The 15,093-nt window shown below is 43.0% G+C and overlaps 1 protein-coding gene across 5 annotated transcripts in view; it reads left to right on the top strand.

Annotated features, from left to right (window-relative positions):
• ahcyl2b (adenosylhomocysteinase like 2b) overlaps positions 1-15,093 on the top strand; it is an 81,666-nt gene that overhangs the window by 24,616 nt on the left and 41,957 nt on the right. For 2 of the 5 annotated variants that reach the window (XM_076296159.1, XM_076296161.1), the window contains exons 2-4: positions 4,347-4,458; positions 11,540-11,683; positions 14,074-14,174. In XM_076296159.1, coding sequence (XP_076152274.1) covers positions 4,347-4,458; positions 11,540-11,683; positions 14,074-14,174 — 357 coding nt within the window. Of the gene's footprint in view, positions 1-4,346; positions 4,459-4,503; positions 4,526-11,539; positions 11,684-14,073; positions 14,175-15,093 lie in introns of those variants that run through there. The other 3 variants (XM_076296160.1, XM_076296158.1, XM_076296163.1) reach the window with 2 other exon arrangements.

Consider the following 15,093-nt stretch of genomic DNA (forward strand, 5'->3'; position numbering starts at 1 on the left):
TAGGAACACACACACACACACACACACACACACCGCCGTTAGGAAGGTAAGACTGAGAGAGACGCCGTTAGAAACACACACACACACACATGCACACACACACACACCGCCGTTAGGAAGGTAAGACTGAGAGAGACGCCGTTAGGAACACACACACACACACATACACACACACACCGCCGTTAGGAAGGTAAGACTGAGAGAGACGCCGTTAGGAACACACACACACACACACACACACACACACACACACACACCGCCGTTAGGAAGGTAAGACTGAGAGAGACGCCGTTAGGAAGGTACTACGCTATAGCAACGTCACCAATTACCAACCATTCCATATTTCCGACCTCTTACGTGTATATGTCACTTAATTTTCATTTCTATACAAACCAAGACGTCAATTACTAAAGAAACGCAAGCACCCACACCATAAGTGTATCTAAATTAGCTATGTACCAAAAATTACATTTAACCGTGACTCGAAGAGCTGTAAACAGTGTTGTATGGCTGCGTGTACAAATCCGCTTGGAGCTCCAGTGGAATTTTGATTTGCGACGAGAATTCTCGGTCTAACTGTTGATGTGCCTTGAATTTCCCCTGGGGATCAATAAAGTATCTAATAAAGTATCTATCTATCTATCTATCTATGTGCCGTGAGAAAGGTTGGAAATAGGCACCCACCAGCCCAGCACTAAACTCCGAGCGTGTAAACAAAAATTGGATATTTCAGGCAGTAAAAGCCCTGGTAAGAACCAAACTAGATTTTGTTCAAATCTACACACCTATGGCTACTGAAAAATGTAAGGTTCATATATCAAATGTTTTTATTAGTATTAAATTAAATTAAATAGTATTAAAAAAACATTGTTGTTTTTCCGAACGAAATGGTTGGTAATTGGTGGTTTTACAATAAGACGTAGAGACGCTGCTAGGAAGGTAAGAAGGAGAGAGACGAAGGCAAGATGGAGAGACGAAGGCAAGATGGAGAGACGAAGGCAAGATGGAGAGACGAAGGCAAGATGGAGAGACGCCGTTAAGAAGGAGAGAGATGCCGTTACTGTACGTACACACCGCCGCCGACTTGAGCTTCCAAAGAAGCTCGGGTCGCCCAGTTAAAGGAACACGCCACCCAATGGCAGTAGTAATATATGTTCTTACCTTAACTTTCACGAGTTGAGTCATACCTCTCCCGTGTCGGTACGTGCACTCAAACGCTCTGGTGCGCGGCTGGACTGTGTTAGCATGTTGCTATGCTAGCGGGCTTTGCCGTAACTAAAACATCCACGTTTTCCCGACTTAAATACAGTTGCACGAGTAGTTGATAGAAATGCTACGGCCACGCAACATGAAACGTGGCGATTTTCCAAGCGAATAAACCGGAGAACTACAATGTGTGGCGCAATAGCACTTGGGAGTACTTCGACCTAGCGTAGTAGTATTGTTAACACCTAATTGTAGATCCTATCCACCACAGAGTTTAGAATCCATGCTGGATCAACCCTCAGCCTCTGTCTCGCAAAACAGTCTCCAAATAAAACGCACATCGGCCTGTTGCCTATTCTGCCAGCTTGTGATAATATATCGTCCAAAATGCTTGATTGCATTGCATTCTCCACATTTTTAGCTAAATTTTCATGTACCACATCAGCATTTTTGTTCAGTGAATCTTGTGTGAAATCTCAGTGAAAGCTGGGGATGACCGCCCGGGGTGGGGGGGGGGTGGCTGAGGATGTCCGCCTCCTTGTTGTCCCTGTCAAGGTTGCCAAGCCGTGGACACCTCAGCAGGCACAAGCAAGATGCAATATACATTGAAAAGAGGGTGGGAATAGTGCAATATCAGTATAGACTAATTAAATATAAATATAGTGCAAGGCAGTTAAGTGAAATGATAATGTATTAATAACAATTTTTGTAACTGTACCTTTTGACATATGTCAAATGAGTACCAATACATATGAACATATGAATAATGTTTTGTTGTGGGAATATGTGCAGCATGGCTATTTTCAGTTGTACCATCACACATAACATATGCACACACACACACACATACATACACACACACACACATATATTCTGATCACTCTGAATGATGCTAAAGGTCAGAGTGATGCTAAAGGCTAAACGTAAGAGTGATGCTAAAGACTAAAAGTCAGAATGATGCTAGAGGTCCGAGTGATGCTAAAGCTGGGATTGATGCTAAAGGCTAAAGCTGAGAGTGATGCTAAAGAATAAAGCTGAGAGTGATGCTAAAGACTAAATGTCAGAATGATGCAAGAGGTCAGAGTGATGCTAAAGCTGGGAGTAATGCTAAAGACTAAAAGTCAGAATGATGCTAGAAGTCAGAGTGATGCTAAAGGCTAAACATGAGAGTGATGCTGAAGACTAAAGCTGAGAGTAATGCTAAAGACTAAAAGTCAGAATGATGCTAGAAGTCAGAGTGATGCTAAAGGCTAAACATGAGAGTGATGCTGAAGACTAAAGCTGAGAGTGATGCTAAACGCTAAAGCTGAGAGTGATGCTAAAGACTAAAAGTCAGAATGATGCAAGAGGTCAGAGTGATGCTAAAGCTGGGAGTAATGCTAAAGACTAAAAGTCAGAATGATGCTAGAGGTCAGAGTGATGCTAAAGCTGCGATTGATGCTAAAGCTGAGAGTGATGCTAAAGACTAAAAGTCAGAATGATGCTAGAAGTCAGAGTGATGCTAAAGGGAAGAGTGATGCTAAAGGCTAAAGCTGAGAGTGATGCTAAAGACTAAAAGTCAGAATGATGGTAAGGGTGAAAATAGTGTTAAAGGTCAGAGTGATGTCACAGGGTAAAGGCCAGCAGAGTGATGTTACAGGGTAAAGGTCAGAGTGATGTTACAGGGTAAAGGTCAGAGTGATGTCACAGGGTAAAGGCCAGAGTGATGTTACAGGTTAAAGGTCAGAGGCCAGAGTGATGTTACAGGTTAAAGGCCAGAGTGATGTTACAGGGTAAAGGCCAGAGTGATGTTACAGGTTAAAGGTCAGAGGCCAGAGTGATGTTACAGGTTAAAGGTCAGAGGCCAGAGTGATGTTACAGGTTAAAGGTCAGAGGCCAGAGTGATGTCACAGGGTAAAGGTCAGAGTGATGTCACAGGGTAAAGGCCAGAGTGATGTTACAGGTTAAAGGTCAGAGGCCAGAGTGATGTTACAGGGTAAAGGCCAGAGTGATGTCACAGGGTAAAGGCCAGTGATGTTACAGGGTAAAGGTGAAAGTGATGAGAATAATTCTCTACACACAAAACAAAGCACTAACAACCTAGTTAGTGAACCCGAAGTTTATTACAGAAGACTGTTAAGAACACTTACCAACTGTCACGCTATCCGGAGAAATTCTTTGGTCAACACTCTGGGTTTCCTAACTAGGTTGTTGGTGCTTCGTTTTATGTGTAGAGGCCCTAAGCAAGCTACTGACGAGGTTTGGTGCTATTTTGAACAATATTACTGGTCAAAAAAATGCTATTTGGGAAGCATTTAGCTTACTGCCCTTAGATAATCTACTGTTTGCGATTTGGGGCTATAGCATATACCAGGCCAAGCTCTGTAGTGGTTGATCAATGAAAATTACTGTCTCCACGGCTTATTTGATGTGTTTTAATGCAGAAAAACACCCTTGGATCAATTTTCGCTGGAATGATACTTTAAAGTCAGATATAAGCTGAGGTGATGCTAAAGTTGAGATGTGCTAAGGCAAGGGTGATGCTAAAGTTGAGATGTGCTAAGGCAAGGGTGATGCAGTTGGTCATAGTGATGCTAAGGGCTAAAGAGAATCGATGCTAAAGAGGAGAAATGCAGTCGTGGCCTACTGGTTACTGCTTCGGACTTGTAACCGGAGGGTTGGCGGTTCGAACCCCGATCACCCCGACGCACAGCTGAAGTGCCCTTGAGCAAGGCACCTAACCCCTCACTGCTCCCCGAGCGCCGCTGAGGTCAGTGTGATGACAAAGGCTGACAATTATGCTAATGATTAAAGGTCAGCGTAGGGCTAAAGGTGATAATAATGCTAAGGCTAAAGTTGATAATAATGTTGAAAGCTAAGCTAAGGGAATTACAATGTGTTGTGGAAGACTCAGGAACTTGTTCAGAGTAAGAATGTGATTAGGTCAGATGCTGAGAAGCCAACATCTAACCATAACCGTAACAACCGTAACCTGAGGTTAAAGCACCAGCTGTCTTTGTGGTTGTCATGGTGATTTTGACATCCAGACATCAGTTTCAGACACAGGTATGCTGTGTTACTCTGGCAGTTTCCCCGACTCCTCATTTATGATTCTGTCTTTGTCTCTCTCTCTCTGGCTGTGTGTGTGTGTGTTTGTGTAGCAGATCCAGTTTGCTGACCAGAAGCAAGAATTTAACAAACGTCCATCAAAGATCGGACGCCGCTCTCTGTCTCGCTCCATCTCCCAGTCATCTACAGACAGCTACAGCTCAGGTACACGCACGCACGCACGCACACACACACTCCATCTCTCAGTCATCTACAGACAGCTACAGCTCAGGTACGCACACGCACGCACACACACACACACACACACACACACACACACACACACACACATACATAGGCCTGTCACGATAACACATTTTGCTGGACGATAAGTTGTCCTAGAAATTATTGCGATAAATGATAATGTTGTCGTTCTGAGACCATTTTCATCTAATATAATGATAATGGCTCTCACTTATAGAGCGCCAAAACATTTCACATGTCTCATGGTGCTTTACAGAGTGTTAGACAATCAGAGAAAAGAAAAGAAGCCCATGGGTAACAGGGGCGAGGAAAAACTCCCTAGAATTGGAGATACATATAGGAAGAAACCTCGAGCAGATCCACGACTTAAGGGCCTGACCCATCTGCCTAGGGTCAGTTACAGAACAGTAAGGTCTGTATACATGGTGTTTAAAGCCACCTGAGGTGAAAGCTACAAGAGGTGGGATGGCTACATATCCAGCATGATAATGCATGAATCTTATTTAGTGTCAGAAAGTTCAAATAGTCCAGCGTAGGAGATGGAATTGTCCAGGGGGATTGGGAGTTGTCATAGGGCAAGTGGTGGGTCGCTAGGCTGCACGGTACAGGAATCCGGGCAGGGGGACAGCAATAGGCGATGACAGGGCAGTCGTAGGGATGGGACTTCAGGTGAGATGAGTGAGATGAGGGCCAAACACACGGATGGCTGATGACTGGTGATAGTATATTTTTACTACCATATTTCTCTTGAGACTCAATCAGGACGATGCAAGATCAGGATCCATGCATTTATTCTTTTCAATGAGGGGCCAGTGCCCCTCAAGGGAGAAAAGTACATGTTTGTGTCTGCCCATCATGGATTTCACCAGATTGTCAATATTCTCTTCTAAAGACTACCGGAAGAGGCTGGTCTTTTATGCTCAATTTGCAAGGGTGTGGTTCACGTGGTGATCATAGGTACAACGTCCTCTGATTGGCTTTCTCTTCCCGCCGTTTCTGTTAGCCACACCCAGACACACCTACACACACCTACACACACCCACTTACTATTTAACATATTAGGAAGGCTCCTCGGGTAGAAATGTTATACAGGATGTTCTAAACATTCTTACACTTAATTCATTGTACTCCTTGTACTGAGACTATAAAAATGATACCAAACATGAATACATTTACCGTTAATGACACAAACATAGAATTCAGCTAAAGTTTAACCCAGGTCTTTGTTTAACCCAAAGAGGAGATTGTGGACAGATGGCAGGACCAGTGGTGAAAGTAATTGTAGGTGAATAATTACTTAATATTGATCTTAGACTGGCGAACTTCAGGAAAAACTCAGGAATCAGGTTTATTATGTTACAAGCTGAGAGAGAGAGTACAAAAAGGTCTATGGTCTATGTAGGCCTAGCCCAGGCCTGAGGCCTAGGTTGGCCTGTAGCCAACTTATCCTCTCTTCCGCTACATCCTTAGTCCAAGTCTAGAAAATCTGATCTGACAAACATTGCAGTTTAGTTACTTTTAAATGTTTTAAACAAAGAACAAAAAATGGCGCCAAGAACAATCCCACTTGGTTGGCTCTTCACTTGGTATCAGACACACCTACTCACACCCACTTCACACCTATATGAATAGCATGAGGAGAGATATCTTATATATCAGAAATATCACTTATAGAATGTTCCAAACATTCTCACAATCACATCATTACAATCCTTGTAATGAGACTATCAAAATGATACCAGACATGAATACATTTACATTTCATGATACATGGATACATTATATCAAGGTAGCATCCTTTGTCTTGTGTAAGTGATAGGCCTTAAACCAGCACATTAGCATTCCATTGGGGGAGGGGATAGGGTCTTTGTTTAAAACCATTAAGGGTTACATGGCTAACTAAAAGTAGTCTTGAAGTTAAATTATTATCCATAAATTTTATTGCTATCAGTGGGGAGCATTTCACACCTACATCTGCATTGAATAGATCAAAGGGAGAAAGAGAATACCCTCTAAATGTAAATGTGGCTAAGCTTCCACCTAGTCTGGGGCAAGAAACGGTCATATAAAATGATTCCCTTCACTGGTGATGGTATACCTCACAAGTGAGGTAAGGGGGGAAGAAAGAGAGATGTAGAGTGGGTTAGTATTACTATAAATCAAAATGGTTAATATCAATAAGTATATCAATGGTACTATATAGTGCTATACCATAGTGAGAATAGGCAAGAGAGGGAGATTTGAGAGAGGGAAGGGGAGAGAGGGGGAGTTGTACGGTGTGACACATGAAAAGTCCATGACAGCGCTATGCTATAGCAGCATGACTAAGGCATGGTGACAGCGCTATGCTATTATAATAGCAGCAAAACTAAGGCATGGTGACAGCGCTATGCTATAGCAGCATAACTAAGGCATGGTGACAGCGCTATGCTATAGCAGCATAACTAAGGCATGGTGACAGCGCTATGCTATTATAATAGCAGCATGACTAAGGCATAGTGACAGCACTATGCTATAGCAACATAACTAAGGCATGGTGACAGCGCTATGCTATTATAATAGCAGTATAACTAAGGCATGGTAACAGTGCTGTGCTATAGCAGCATAACTAAGGCATGGTGACAGCGCTGGGCATAAAAAAAAAAATTCTTGGGTTCCGGTTTCCGACCGACCCTGTCAATTTATGTGCGACCCAAATTTATTTTATGAGCTTGGGGAAGAAATAACACTAAATAGTCTAGGCTAGATTAAATAAATCCACAAATAAAAGGCGAACTATAATTACATTAATTACCCCTTGCGTTATGTATAGGGATGAGCGTATTCTCTCTGTTACAAAGTAGCCTATGCACAGTTCACGAAGACGATTGTTTTCGTCGAAGGCACTCGCAATTTTGTCCAAACACCGCAACTTTTTCGCAAATTTGTCATCGTAGTTTCACTGTGAAATGTCACCTACCGCAACAGTCCCTCGCGCAGAATATTGAGCCAGATGGCACACTTACTTCTGCACCTTCTGCATATGACACCAAAGACTGCCCTAAGTGTTCGTTCCTCTGCAGTTTTGATGACAATAAATAGAAGGCTAACGTTAACGATCTGCTTACTTGCATCTCTCAACCTGGTGTTGCTAACCTACCTAGGCTATGAAAGTAAGTTAATTAAGGCCTACTTGTTTTATTGACATTTGAGTAGGCTATGCAACCCATTGGCAAACGTTTACCTGGATATGTCCTTTTAGCTTATGTCATGTTTATGTCAAGCTTATGTTTGCTAGCTTGTGGGCTTAGTTTGAGTAGTGCTACCACATAAGACATTTACCTCTTCTATGATCCAAGAATGATTTCATTCGAGTTGTTTTTTTTTAACATTTATTTTAACTAATGACATAGAAGACATTCCCACTTGCATCCACATATGGTTATGCACTATGCAAAAAGTGATTTACACTCGTAGCCGAACACAGTGAGATGCAAGCCTTCCAATCCACTCAGAAATGTAATTAGGCTACTCTCACGTCCTTAAAGGGGCAGGCAGTCAATTAGACGTACACCACCAATGTAATGACATTAAACAGAAGTGTAGTCAAATAGTTTAAATCAATATGAAATTACTAGATACTTACTTGGATATTAGTAATTATGCAGGCCACAGACTATGAATTATTAAAAAGATATGAACTTAATATGAATTACAAAATATATGAATGTATTGAAACATATGACATGATGCCATCTCTTTAGGTGACTGTCTTTTTTGGACAGTTCTACTATAATGCTTTGTGAATTACCTCAGTCAAAGCATTTTCACAAATAAAGTAGGCCTACTTTGATTTTCTGTAATCCTTACTGTTTACCTTTGATTATCCTTTTTAATAAGCATCAAGATTATCAGTGTGATTTTGGTCTTACTAACCTTAATTGCCCTAAATTTAAACTATTTTTGCAATTTTCACTTCCTCCCGCAATTTCTCCACAAGAAACAGCTAAAATCACCGCAACTTCCATTCAGGCATTTTAGGTCGCAACAGTCTCAAAAAACCTCGCGAAATCCTGGTGGGATTGATTTTCTACCTATCCCTTACTGCCACTGGAAAAAAAAAAAAAAAAAAAAACAATTCCCTACCGACCCATGGCCTCAACTGACAACCAACAGGAACCAAACCTTTTTTTTTTTTTATGCCCTATGCTATAGCAGCATAACTAAGGCATGGTGACAGCACTATGCTATAGCAGCATAACTAAGGCATGGTAACAGTGCTGTGCTATAGCAGCATAACTAAGGCATGGTGACAGAGCTATGCTATAGCAGCATAACTAAGGCATGGTGACAGCATAGCAGCATAACTAAGGCATGGTGACAGCGCTATACTATTATAATAGCAGTATAACTAAGGCATGGTAACAGCGCTATGCTATAGCAGCATAACTAAGGCATGGTGACAGCGTTATGCTATAGCAGCATAACTAAGGCATGGTGACAGCGCTATGCTATTATAATAGCAGTATAACTAAGGCATGGTGACAGCGCTATGCTATAGCAGCATAACTAAGGCATGGTGACAGCGCTATGCTATAGCAGCATAACTAAGGCATGGTGACAGCGCTATGCTATTATAATAGCAGTATAACTAAGGCATGGTGACAGCGCTATGCTATTATAATAGCAGCATAACTAAGGCATGGTGACAGCGCTATGCTATTATAATAGCAGCATAACTAAGGCATGGTGACAGCGATATGCTATAGCAGCATAACTAAGGCATGGTGACAGCGCTATGCTATAGCAGCATAACTAAGGCATGGTGAAGGGTAGTCCACACCAGCGCAGGTATGGTCAGTGACCACCGTCGCACGCATGACTGGGGTGCCAGTCACACAGCAGGGTGGTCCATTGCAAAAAACCCTGAGGTGGTTGAAGTTCCACACTGCACCATACCTAACTATGAGGTAGAGTTTAGATTCTCTGCCTGAGCACAAGCCCCAACTATGGGGTAGAGTTTAGATTCTCTGGGGTAGAGTTTAGATTCTCTGCCCGAGGACGAGCCCCAACTTGACCCGACCTCCGATATTTCCAGCTACTATCCTCGGGCCGGGCTGGCCTATGACAGCACGATGTCGCCTATGACAGCACGATGCTCGCCTATGACAGCACGATGTCGCCTATGACAGCACGCCTATGACAGCACGATGCTCGCCTATGACAGCACGATGCCTATGACAGCACGATGTCGCCTATGACAGCAAAAAACAGGGACTTTGAGATGGACAGACACATGAAGCAAGCTTGCCATGGCAGAAACTAGATGTACCGCAGAGCGGTACAAAATATGACCGCCGCCCAGTCCAGCACATTTTTTCCACAAAAAGAAATCACACTGAAAGGCCTATATGATTCTAACTGTCTCACTAAATTGCATTATCCACACTGGTATCTGCTAGACAACAAGTACCAAAACATGATTAGTTCATAGATTTCACATGTAAAATTTATTTTATACAACCCCACCTCCATCTTGCCTGTTCATAATTCTGAGAAATTCTTGATTGTTTGTGTTATGTTTATGTTATGTGTGTGGGTGTGTGTGTGTGTGAGTGTGTGGGTGTGTGTGTGTGTGCGTGCGTGCTTGTGTGTGTGCCTGCGTATGTGCCTGTGCATGCAAGCGTACATATGTCTACTGTGTGAGTATGTGTCATACGTATGATTACTGTGAATGTATGTGTGTGTGTGTGTGTATCTGTTTGTGCACATGTGTGCACATGAAATGGGTTAGCATGACCCCTGGAGGCAAACATGAAAAAAATGGTCATCCTAGGCCCTACAGTTCTCAAGATATTCACAGAGAACTGTGTCTGCCCTACCCTCCTTTCAGGGGGTCCAGTCCAGCGGGGGGGCTACAGATCAAAACGAAAAATGACGGTTCCATGCTATCCATGTGGGGGTACATGCCCACCAAGTTTTGTGTACCCCGGTCTTTCAGTGTCCCGGGAATCCTTGTTGGTGTAGGTCACTAAATGAACACATAAATTATTTTATTGTAAGGCCCCCCATGAACGAAAGTACACAAAACTTGGCATGCATTCGGAGGGTGTCATAATGATCCTACACTTTTAATTTCGTGCAGTTTTGACCTTGTCAGCCAGAGATATTGTGATGAAAACACCTAATTCTTTGCTTTTTAATTTTTAACTAGGTGGCGCTATACATGAAATAAGTGGTAATGGGATGGGTTGACATGCCCCCTTAAGACCAACATACATAAAAAAGGTGGACCTCCTAGGCCCTACGGTTCTCGAGATATTCACAGAAAACTGTCTCCGGCCACCTACAGGCCAGTTGGTGTATAGTAACATAAATTAATTTATTGTGTGGCCCCCCATGAACGGAATTCCTCAAAATTTGGCGTGCATACAGAGGGTGTCATAATGATCCTACACTTCCAATTTCGTGCAGTTTTGACTATGTTAGGTCACAGATACCTGTGATTACAACACCTCATTTTTACTTTTTTGTGTTTAACTAGGTGGCGCTATACATGAAATGAGTGGTTATGGAATGGGTTGACATGGCCCCTTGAGATCAACATACAAAAAAAAATGGTCCTACTAAACCCTACGGTTTTCGAGATATTCACAGAAAACTGTGTCTGCCCTACCCTCCTTTCGGGTGGTCCAGTCCAGCGGGGGGGCTACAGATCAAAACTAAAAACGATGGTTCCATGCTATCCATGTGGGGTTACATGCGCACCAAGTTTCGTGTACCCCGGTCTTTCAGTGTCCCGGGACTCATTGACGGAAATTTGGGCATGCGCTTCGCTGCGCGGCGGTCATAATAATGATAGTCAGCCTTCAATGTCCTCTTTTGTCACTACTTCAAGCATTTTTATTTGTCTCATAGGGGTTACTGTTGTAAAACATGTAGTGAAATGGCATATAGCTGCTCAACTTTCCTGCGCATAAGTGTCTAATTATAAGGATGAAGAAAGAAAGATTTAGGAATTTAATATATCTACGGATGTGTGTGTCTGTGTGTTTGCTTGCAGCTGCATCCTACACAGACAGCTCGGATGATGAGACGTCTCCTCGTGATAAACAGCAGAAGAACTCCAAAGGCAGCGCAGACTTCTGCATCAAGAACATCAAGCAGGCCGACTTCGGACGCAGGGAAATCGAGATCGCTGAGCAAGGTGTGGTGTGTGTGTGTGTCTGCGTGTGTGTGTGTGTCTGCGTGTGTGTGTGTCTGTGTGTGTGCGTGTGTGTGTGTGTGTGTGCAGGATTGTGGGTTGCACACAGGTCAGCTCCAGATTAAAGTGTGTGAATGTGCTGGATCAGAGTTAAGAGCATTTCTGCATTTCTGAGCATTTCCTGTTCAATCAGTCTTTAGCAGCACAACTGAGCAAGGTGTGTGTGTGTGTGTGTGTGTGTGTGTGTGTGTGTGTGTGTGTGTGTGTGTGTGTGCGCGCGTGCGCATGTGTGTTGGTGAATATACATGGTGAAGCGTATGAATGATTGTCTGTGTGTGTGTTAGGGGTGGCACGGTTCATGAAAGAAGTCCGAAGTGGAGTGGAGTGCTGTGGGTCACAGGTATAGAAATGGCAAGTGGCAGAGATAACGATGAGATAACAATGAGATAGCGATGAGATAGCGATGAGATAACAATGAGATAACGATGGCTGCCCAGAGTTGGATAAGTCTGGTCGACTTCAAGACTAACCCTAACCCTAGTGCCCTCCATGCAGCGCTGCCTGGAAGACGACGTTGGGGCTTAAAACACCATCGTGCTGTTGAAATCATCAATGTCTTCACTCTTGCTGCATCAAAATCTCACCGTTTCTCAGAGATGGTCTCAATGATGTGCTTAAAGTCAAAGTATCTTTATTTGCCTCCCCAAGGATAAATTAGTTTTGGACGCTGAGAGAAATGGCTGCAAGAGTTCCAACAGAGACTCAAAACAAGCACAAATGGACAGTCCCTATGGCTTACAAGGGTTAAAACAATTACAAGACACACAAAACAAGCACGGCGTTACAACAATTATAACAATTACAGGGTTAAAACAATTATAAGACAAATGTACAGTAAACATTTGGGCTACTCAAGGAGCTGTGCAAATTGCAAAATTACCATTCTCTATGGTAACTATGGTTACCATTGTCTATACTTGTTCTCCCATACATACCTTACAAGACACTCATTCCTCACTTTCGTAAGCATCCATGCATTCAGTCATACATGGACATTCATTTAACCTTTCATAAATCTCCATACATTCATAAATCTCCATACATTCATAAATCTCCATACATTCAGTTGTAATTGTGCATTCATTCCTACATTCATAACCATACATACATACAGTCACAGGTAAATAAAATTAATAAGGGAAATTTGAATATTACTACCCCCAGAGCCATATAGGGGGCTGATTATATTACTACCCCGAGAGCCATATAGGTTAGGAACTTCCTGTTTCCCACCCACTAGGTTAGAAACTTCCTGTCGAAGATCCTCCATTTTGGTCGTAGCCCATGGTTTCCAACAGTAGGCTAGAAGATCCTCCATTTTGGTCGTAGCGCATGGTTTCCAACAGTAGGCTAGAAGATCCTCCATTTTGGTCGTAGCCCATGGTTTCCAACAGTAGGCTAGGCTACGCAACATGTCCAAACGTCTTTTACGCACCTGATATATAATCCATATGATTCGTATTGTGTGCATCATATCGTATCCCCAGGACGCGTCTCGTTCTTGTTGGCAATATGACGCGAGTGGGAGTGGGGTTGGTAAAGAATATCCCCGCGGCTGTAATTTGGTACGAGGCCAAAGGCTATATAGTGTAGCCTAGCCAACGCTAGAATCGACCCAGGCCATCCGCTAATAGGCAGCCAATTTCACAAAACCTTTTGAATAGGCTACATCAACTCTACTGGTCTTCTATACCGACCCGACCGAATGAAGTTTAATCCATGGGGAATCCATCATGGGGCAGCCGTGGCCTACTGGTTAGCGCTTCGGACTTGTAACCGGAGGGTTGACGGTTCGAACCCCGACCAGTAGGCCACGGCTGAAGTGCCCTTGAGCAAGGCACCTAACCCCTCACTGCTCCCCGAGCGCCGCTGTTGTTGCAGGCAGCTCACTGCGCCGGGATTAGTGTGTGCTTCACCTCACTGTGTGCTGAGTGTGTTTCACTAATTCACGGATTGGGTTAAATGCAGAGACCAAATTTCCCTCACGGGATCAAAAGAGTATATATACTTATACTCATACTTAATCCAGTATCATTTAACATTGCGGGTGTGTGTGCGTGCGTGCGACCGTGCGTGTGTTTTTTGGTGTGCGTGTGTTTTGGGTAATGCAATGGGATAAGAGGCACACACACACACATACACACACTCAGATCATGCAGTGGGATCAGAGGCGGTTTGATATAGAACTCTATATGTAACTCTAATGTGATGATATGTTGTTGTTGTGGACAAACTCTCCTGACATCTCTGGATCCTAAATCAACCTGTGATTCTCACCCTGTGTGTGTGTGTGTGTGCGCGTGTGTGTGTTTGCGTGTGTGTGTGTGTTGCAGAGATGCCAGCTCTGATGGCCCTGAGGAAACGTGCTCAAGGAGAAAAGCCTCTAGCTGGAGCCAAAATAGTGGGATGTACACACATCACCGCCCAGACTGCTGTACGTACACACACACACACACACACACACACACACACACACACACATCACCGCCCAGACTGCTGTACGTACACACTAAGGGTGGGCGATATGGACAAAAAATAATATCTCGATATTTTTTGTGATTTTGACGATAACGATAATTAGTCGATATCCTTTAAAAAAAATTTTTTGTTAAAGACTGAGTTACTTTACAGCTCATTATTTATGAATAGCATCATTAGGCCTAAAATAATAACCAATAACCTAACCTGTGACTTTTTAACCAAATCAACCAATGCATTGTCACTATGACACATTTCCAATTCTGCCCCCACTTGTGTGTGTGGCAATGACATGGTCTAGCCAGCTACATTAGAGAAGATGAATAGGCCTAACAGTTTCCCAAGAGAAAGTCTGAAGCTGAAGTTCCTTTCAAACCTTTACATAGGATTCACTGTAAAACTAAGAGCAGACCAACAGAGTAGCCTACATCTCAGTTATTTCCTTCTATGTTTTGTTTTAGAGCAATCACGTAGGCTAGCATTCCAAGTTACAGAATAGAAACTAATGCGTTAGCTTATGGCTAATGTATATGAGAAATCCCATAGAGATGCTAACGGTTAGCATAATCGGTAAACGTAGATATTTAGAGCGAACTTCAGTCCATTTACAAAAGAGTTACATGAGAATAGTTATTTGTTTACAGCTGACTATTAAAATACTCAAAGGCTAATGTTTTCTCTCCATATAATACCGTGTGGGAAAAAACGTGACTGTCTCATCAATGCTACTTGAACAGAAGTAGCCGCATAAAATCCCAAGTAGGCTACTCTCGCTGCACAAAATAAACATTAGGCTGCGTGGGACAACGTTGTGACCCACTAGTGATCACGTGACACTTGCTCTGCTGCACTTCTCCCGCATAGCCTACCTCCTG

Source organism: Alosa pseudoharengus, unplaced genomic scaffold, assembly GCF_046254945.1.
Source record: "Alosa pseudoharengus isolate Yale_2024_CS ecotype anadromous, Long Island Sound unplaced genomic scaffold, YU_APseudo_1.1 YU_APseudo_1.1_scf_20, whole genome shotgun sequence".
NCBI classification, from domain to species: domain Eukaryota; kingdom Metazoa; phylum Chordata; class Actinopteri; order Clupeiformes; family Clupeidae; genus Alosa; species Alosa pseudoharengus.